Here is an 8,213-nt window from a genome sequence, read left to right as displayed (position 1 = left end):
TTGAAAGTTGGGGACACCCACGATATAAAAAAAATTGTGTTTGGGGAACATACTCCGTTTTCAGCATTTATTGCCGAATTTTCCCGAATCTAATCATAATATAATTATAGTTTAAAAATATCTTTAAATATCATTATTTCATTCTCATTAATAATTTACATTTCAAACTTCAGTTGATGACTGTGTATACTCCTCCACTCTCAGGTGAGTCATACCTCAGTTAAGTCTCACAACCCGTTTATATTGATAGTTCTCCCCTTCTCCAACAAATGTGTTTTGGAGTAGTTGGTTGGTTGGCATGGTATAGAGCATTGGTTCATATAAATCGTAGGTTTTAATCTATCCACCCTTATGGGTGAGTCATACCCTAGTTAAACCTTGCAACCCTCTTATATTCATAGTTCTCCCATTCTCCAAAGTCCTTTGGAGTAGTTGGTTGGTTAACATTAGTTAATCATCATCATCTTTTTATTAACACTTGCTTTTAGTTTTCTGTATGTGATGTTGAAAAATATACTTTTAGGTCAAATAATTATAATTCCATATTTTTTACACACCCCTTATCTTATATAAATCATTATAACTAAACAATTATTGAATATTAACGAGGAATGAGCCAATCCAATCAACCCAATAAAATATAAATACTAAAATTGAAATTACACAACCGTAAGCTAAGTTCAATAGTGAAAAATAATTTTCCTTTGATTTTTTTTTCAAAGTTCGTAGAATTTTTTCCTTTACAACCATGTGGTATCAAATCATGTTTTTGAATGCCATAAGGTGACGTGGTCAGGAAGTTTTCCTTACTAACTTTGTAAGGAAAGTATTTTATTATTATTATTATTATTATTATTATTATTATTATTGGCTAAGCAAAGTATTTTTCATTAGTACATGAGACATAATAGCTTTATTTGATAAGATCTTAAATGTTATTGAAGGTCATTTTGCCAATATTAGAAGTCAAAAACTGTGTACTTGTAAATTTTAATGAAAAAAATGGAGTAAAAAAATATAAATAAATAACTTATTAAGGTAATTTCTTTTTCAAACTAAAACTTAACCATTTATTAATTTAAAAATATCTTAAAACACTATTTATATTTTATAGATTTTGATAAATAAAAAAAATGTCATGAAAATGTTCTGTGAAATTTTAGAAAAAAAAAATGAGTAGTTTAAAATTTTATTGACATATTTAAAATTATACATTAATAACAAAATAAGTATCTAAATCGATTAAACGGGTTGACACTTAGAACTCAAACCCAACTCATTTAATAATCGTTTAAACGGGTTGATAGACCCAAATCCAATTAGACTAATATCAAACCCACTTACTTCATCATAGGGGTGTCAATGGGTACCCATTTACCCGGAATCGAAATCGAAAACCCCGATTCCAATTCCTTTTTTACTAGAACTAATTAGAGTCGGGTTTAATATGGAACAAAATCAATAGAAACTGAAACCATTAGGTTCTATCCGATGAATACCAGTGGGTAATTAGAACCAATTTATTTTGTCATTTATTTTTACATTATACATGATTCAAGGTAATTCTATATTTTAAAATTAACATATATGATATAAAATTATTCAAATTTCATATAAATTAAATATTTGAGCTTAAGATTAGTCATATCTTTTTAAATTTATTACTTGTAAAAGAAATAAATTTTAATATTTAAAAATGGAATTCATTAAATTATCATGTAGAACAAATGATTACTAAGTTGATGCTTTAAAAATAATATGTTATTTTTTAAAAGGAATTTTTTTTCATATAAGATTTTGAAATAATTTTTCTCATTCGATTCTTAAGAATCGAAATCAATGGATACCCGTGATTTTTTATGATTCTAGTTCTACTTATTTTAAAATCTAAATCGAAATTAACAAAAATCTGAATCGATAAAATATAAGGTTATAGATTCAAATATCATTGGAACCGAATCGAACCGGAATCAACCCATTCACACGCGGACTTCGTCATTTTTGGAACATTGCCACCCATCAGTGGACTCGGTGCTGGCAATGGTACGATTCTGAAAAGGAATCTCTGGAGGTACGAGTAAAGCACAATAACTGAGTCCCAGTAGCGATGTAATATTGTGACGTGTCAATAATAGAAGTATCTAGTGGTACCAGTACCATTTAAACTTACGTTACAGTCGTTACAGTCACCATTCAAAGGCCTGAGATTGCTTAAAAAACATCATATATTAAAGATTATTGTATTTTATAAGAGCACATGCGTGTATGGATTCAGAATAAAGATTTGCTGTTTCCAAATTTATGTGCCTAGTTGTTGAACTAATGGTATGCATGGCGCCATGTGTATTTAAAAAATATATATATTAAAATAAACATTTTAATTTAAAAAAAAATTTAATTTTCTTTTTACCAACCAATCGTTGTTTCTCTGTTCTGAAATAAAGTTGGTTTGGTTCAACAAGAGTTGCAAACAGTCGACTCTACTCTCCGTTTTTCTCCGATCTGTTCAGTGTGATTGAGCTTCATCAAATCAGCCCGTAATCTCTCTCTCTCTCTCTCTCTCTCTCTCTCTCTCTCTCTCTCTTGTGTTTGTGTGAAAATGTACATTTTCACGTACTGTCTTTCTCTTCCCTATCTAGCTCTCCATTAAAGCCTGTCTTCAACCTCCAGCCAAAGATTCATCATCTTCAAACTCTTCAATCTCTATTTTTATCTTTTTCTTTTTTGAAACTGTTAAATCTTTGGGTCAGCCTTTGTCTTAAAATGCATGTCAAACCATCCGAAATCTCCAACAAAAGCCATACGTAGATCATCCAAAAGAGTGCAGTGTAAGATATATTGGAATGAAAGCTTAGAGGAATATGGTTTCTTTAACATCATTGATAGGGATTTTATTTTATTTATTTAACTCTGGGTTTTAGAGGGTATCATGGGACAAGCTATTGTGTCTTATGCATGGAAAATGGAGAATCCTCGGATCATCTTCTCCTTCATTGCAAATTTTCTCATGGTATTTGGGCACAATTCTTTAAGTTGTATGGAATCCTAACTTGTCTTCCAAAAACAATAAAGGACCTTTTCACGTGTTGGCCGTCAATCGGGTATTCTTTTAGAGGCACAAGGAGACTTCTGTGGAGCATTACACCATTCGCAATTTGTTGGGGGGTGTGGCTGGAGAGGAATAGACGCATCTTTGAAGGGAAACAAATGGATTGCACAGACATGTTTGTATCTATTTTGGGTCTTTTGTTTTGTTGGTCTAAAGTTTATAAGGAGTTTAGGGGGCTGTTTTTTGAGGACTTTCTTTACAATTGGGAGGGGATTCATTGTATTTCTCGTGAGTAGTTCCTTATGTAAGGTTCTGCTAGGTTGGTCATCTCGACCGGTCTAGCCTTATTTTCATGAATATAATGATACTTATCAAAAAAAAAAAAGTATAACAGATTTTCATTTCAAAGCCTTTAATATATATTTTTTTCTTCTGTTTCTACTAGAATTTTAATTTTTTTTTCTCGACATGTTTTAAAAGTAAAGACTGATGAAGTTTATTCACTTGGTGCTAGCAGGACTCGTGTTGTTGCTGCTACTGCTCTCCATCTTTATCGATCTTTAGTGTTTAATTTACAAAGATGGCCTTGGAACTCTTGTCTTCTTTCGTGGTTGAGTCCATCAAGGGTTTGTTTGTTCCTTTTAAGCGTCAGATCTCTTATCTTAGAAATTATGATAAGAACATTGTCAACCTCAAGAATGAAGCGAATCGTCTAAGTAGAATGGGAATTGATGTACAAAATTCAGTAGTTGAGGCACGTGGAAGATTAGAAGAAATCAATGAAGCTGTGGCTAAATGGTTGGAAGAAGTAGACGCTATGGGGGTGAAGATGACGAGTCTAGAGGAAAGAGTGAGTGAGAATAAGAGATGTTTCAAGGGATTGTGTCCAGATTGGAGATCATGTCGCCAGATAAGTAAACAAGCAGTGCAGATGTTACTTCTTGTCAATGAGCTCCAAGCGAAGGGAACTTTCAGTACTGTTGCTCACGTTCCACCTCCTCCAAATGTCGAACCAGTGCGGACCGATTGTGTAGTGGGGTTGCGATCAAGGGATTTGGTTATGAATCGAGTCATGGATGCATTACACGACGAGCACATCAGAACAATCGGGCTGTATGGGATGGGCGGAATTGGGAAGACAACTGTTGTCAATGAACTAAACAATAAACCCGAAGTAAGCCAACTCTTCAAGAAAGTTATAATGGTGGTCGTGTCCAACTCCCCAGATTTCCCAAAAATTCAATATCAAATCGGCGAGAGGTTGGGATTGAAACTTGAGTCTGACTGTGCTCCACAAGTAAGATCAAATAAACTACTCAAGAGGTTGCAGGATGAGGACTCGGTTCTAATAATATTTGATGACGTGTGGACGACATTCGAGGTTGCTGCTGTTATAGGAATTCCGACTGGAGATGAACACTTGAGTTGCAAAATCATCATCACGACACGAATACATGATGTTTGTCGTGGAATGGGAATTCAATCGGCAATCAAAGTGGAACCCCTCTCTGAAGATGAATCGCGGGTTCTATTCAAAGCAAAAGCAGGTGATGTCGTTTCAAGGACTAGTTTAGCTCCTCTTGCAGAGAAGATTGTAAGAAAATGTCAAGGTGCACCGTTGGCAATCGTCACACTAGCATCAACTTTGAGAGATTTGGAGGAAGAATTTGAATGGAAAAATGCATTAAGGGCATTAGAAAATTCTGACCCGATTGAATTAGAAGGTATAATTCCAGAAGTGATCAGATCGTTGAGATACAGCTACGAGCATTTGAAGGGGCCAGAAATCAAGCTCTGTTTCTTGTTCTTTTGCCTCTTCCCGGAGGACTACTATATTCCTTTTCGTGAGATCAGAGATTATGGAATAGGAGAAGGGTTTTTGAACGTAGATGGAAGTTTGGAGGAAGCATCAAACAAGCTGTATACTTATGTTTCAAGATTAAAGGCTTGTGGTCTGTTAATAGATCATCCTACATCTACCGACCATGTGCAAATGCACGATGTAGTTCGGGATGTCGCTATATCAATAGCATCAGATGAGGACAATGGGTTTTGGGCAAAAGCAGGGGTAAGATTGAGAAAGTGGCCTGAGACAGAGATACTAAACCGATACAAGCGGATTTCATTTATGTGTAGTGAATGTATTGAGCTCACAAGTCCATTGGAATGCCCACAACTCCGAACCCTATTACTTAATAAAAGTAAGAATTTAGAAATAAATCAAGATAATTTCTTTGAAAGGGTTAAAGCACTTACTGTCCTTGATCTAAGCCGCACTTCTCTTAACTCAATCCCAAAGTCACTTGGATACCTCACAAACCTTCGGACTTTGTATCTGCGAAATCTGCAACATGAGTTGATTAACATATCTGTACTTGGAGAATTGAAGAATCTAGAAATACTTCGTATGTCGCCTCGAGGTATGAAGAGTTTGCCGGATGTAATTGGTAATCTCACCAATCTAAGGTGCTTAGATTTGACAAGGACGACACGGTTGTCAAGAATTGCACCAATGGTTTTGTCAAGGCTGACTAAGTTGGAAGAATTGTACATGTGGGGAAGCTTTAAGAAATGGGACATGGAAGAGGAATGTTCAAGTAGTAGTGGAGGCCAAAGGAATGCTAGCTTGTCAGAGGTAGCATCATTGGCAAATCTGGTGAAACTAGAAATCATGGTAACAATAGAGGGAGTTGCGTCTGCAGAAATGTCCTGTTCATGGGAAAATCTAAAGAACTATCATGTATGTGTTGCTTTTAAGGAAGAAGCCTATAACCCGTGGAAACCATATAGGGGCTTTGTGGGAAAGAGGGATAAGAGGATACTCCAAATCTATAAAGGGAATCCGATGATGTCGCAGTGGCTTAAAGTATTATTCAAGAGAGCCACTGATTTAGTCTTAGATTCCTGCTATGGTTTCAACAGTTTTACAGACTTAGATGCAGTAAGGGGTTTCAACCTCTTGAAAGTTCTTTCAATTAGTAGATGTGATTCCTGCTATGTTTGGTTATCATCCCCCAAAACCTTCGGAAATTTGGAAGTTTTGAAAATTAGTAAATGCAATAAATTGAAGAGTCTCTTTTCATTCTGCTTAGCACGCTATCTCCAACGACTATATCATTTGCAAGTAGAGTTGTGTAAAGAATTGGTGGAAATAATTACAATAGAAGATGATGAGGAAGAGGAAGCAGAGGATCATCAGGAAGGTTTGCTACCTCAGTTAAAATCTATTACACTGTTTGGGTTAAATCGTCTAACTAGCATCTGCCGAGGAAGTTTTCTTCAAAATTGTCCTGTGGACTACGTTAATGTGGATAGATGTCCAAATTTGAATAGGCCTCTTTTCAGATCAGAAGTAGAAGGTTCTCGAGTAAAAGAATGTGAGAGCAAAGATCCCTTAATGATAATTCCTTCTTTTGGTTTCTATTATAATATTTTACTAATTTTTTGAGAATCTGATTCAGTGCCAATTTTTTAATTTTTTGATACAGGTGGATCCACGTCAGACGGTTAAAGTGCTTCTCTTCCTGGTAATTCATCGTTTCTCTATGGTCTCTCACAATTTTTTGCTAAAATGGAGCAAAACATTAATTTCAGCTTGTGTATGTATTTAGTAGTTTACTAAAATGTAGATCTATTTAATGCGTCATCGAATATTTTTTTTTCCTCCACCTTAACTTCTAATTTACTATGTAAATTGCAAAATTAACTTCATATTAAAATTTTTAAGATATTTAATTATTTATCAAAAAATAAAATAAAATTAATGATGTGATTTTGTTCAAAATTTTCGTACTATTTTTTTAATTATTTACCCTTAACACTGGTGATTAGGGAATAATCATTTTGTAGCTTCTACAAACTTACATTTGTGTTGTAGAAATCTTCATCAATGTGTGAATTGGGAACTAATTTTGCAATTTTAACCAAATAAGAAGGCTTTAATTTGATTCAGGTGAAATATTTTCGTAATGTTCAGTAAGAAATTACCATTATCAAAACTTTATCCAAAAAATTTGGGATTGGCTGAATAAATCTTGGTCCTTTATTCAACTTTGTCTAATGTCTAATCTTATGTTAATTCAAACATCTTCGTACCCACTTTTATTACCTTGAACATCGATCAACATCCTTTTTTTTTTCTCATTCTTTAGAATGTTCCAGTTACACGTTCCTTTGTTAATATTTATAACATGTACCAAATATTTTTACATAAATCCTGATTTGTTGTTTAAAACAGAAGTCTTGGAGGTCTAATAACAAAGACCAATGACAACATGAGTTGGAGTAAACATTTCGGTGCAGATTGATATAATTTTGGAATCTTTGTTATTGTTTTAATTTCAAAAAATGTAGATATCAATCATGGGTAAGACAAATATTCAAAGAGAAAAAGGAAAATGGTTGAGAGCTCTAATTCCATAAACAAAACATGTTTGTTCTTTCATTTTTCCCTTGTTTTTTTTATAAACATTTTCATCTAAAGATTGGTATAATTGTACGGCGAAGGATACTGTACTTACAATTGGTTTCTATCTACAGGCCAACTTGTTGATGGACTAGATTCTTCATTCGATGGCGGGCGATGGGTATTGCAAGAGTTGGGAGGGATCTCGAAATGGCTGAGAAAAAATTATCAAAATCAATTGTTTCCCAATTTAGTGGTGAATTGCTCCTTAACGTAGTACTTAGTTTCGTGGACATCTTTTAGTGACATTTTTCACTTAACGGCCGTAGAGGTTAGCTTTCTGCAAAATACAATTAAGTGTATTAAACCCTTGTGAAATTGAGTTGTTTTCATTTCGAGTGTGGTGTACTTAGATAATCATTTTGATTGTTTAATTCTCTAGAAAATAGATGGTGATGGGCCTCCTTCCAAACCATCTATATGCCATTCTATTGAGTTAAAATAATATTCATTTACCAACAAAGAATATTTTGATAACCCACTAAGGTTTAGCTAAGATGGTCAGGAAGGACTAGGATTGCTCCCCAGGTCCGGACTTCGAGTCTTTATATACCCCTCCACATTTAACTACTTAAATGGTGTCACGTGATAGGATGTTGGATGTGATGTGACACTTAAAGATTAGTTTTGATATATCCTATTTAAAAAAAAAAATGTTTTGATACAAGTTGAAAGTTCTCTAAAATTAATGTGGACTAA

The 8,213-nt window shown here is 34.1% G+C and overlaps 1 protein-coding gene across 4 annotated transcripts; it reads left to right on the top strand.

Moving 5' to 3' along the window:
- The first annotated feature begins 2,394 nt into the window (after positions 1-2,394).
- On the top strand, positions 2,395-7,859 carry LOC147402149 (disease resistance protein RPS5-like). 4 transcript variants are annotated; one of them, XM_086443671.1, is made up of 4 exons: positions 2,395-3,337; positions 3,567-6,426; positions 6,538-6,576; positions 7,589-7,859. In XM_086443671.1, exons 2-3 carry the CDS (start codon positions 3,630-3,632, stop codon positions 6,558-6,560), a joined length of 2,820 nt encoding a protein of 939 aa, XP_086299797.1. In that variant the 5' UTR covers positions 2,395-3,337; positions 3,567-3,629; the 3' UTR covers positions 6,561-6,576; positions 7,589-7,859. The 4 variants fall into 4 exon arrangements, with proteins under 4 accessions (XP_086299797.1, XP_086299799.1, XP_086299798.1 ...); XM_086443673.1 differs by having other exon boundaries at positions 2,396-2,828; XM_086443672.1 differs by having other exon boundaries at positions 2,396-3,224.
- Positions 7,860-8,213: the final 354 nt, after the last annotated feature.

The sequence above is a fragment of the Akebia trifoliata genome, chromosome 5 (assembly GCF_017979445.1).
Source record: "Akebia trifoliata isolate Shusen 1 chromosome 5, ASM1797944v1, whole genome shotgun sequence".
In the NCBI taxonomy this organism is placed as follows: Eukaryota; Viridiplantae; Streptophyta; class Magnoliopsida; order Ranunculales; family Lardizabalaceae; genus Akebia; species Akebia trifoliata.
This window is presented reverse-complemented; position numbering and strand designations above follow the sequence as displayed.

Excerpts from the sequence above, each read along its gene's own strand:
- LOC147402149 (XM_086443671.1), top strand. The coding sequence starts at position 3,630 with ATGGCCTTGGAACTCTTGTCTTCTTTCGTGGTTGAGTCCATCAAGGGT. Across the intron at positions 6,427-6,537 it reads AGGTTCTCGAGTAAAAGAAT|GTGGATCCACGTCAGACGGT; the intron begins GTGAGAGCAAAG and ends TTTTTGATACAG.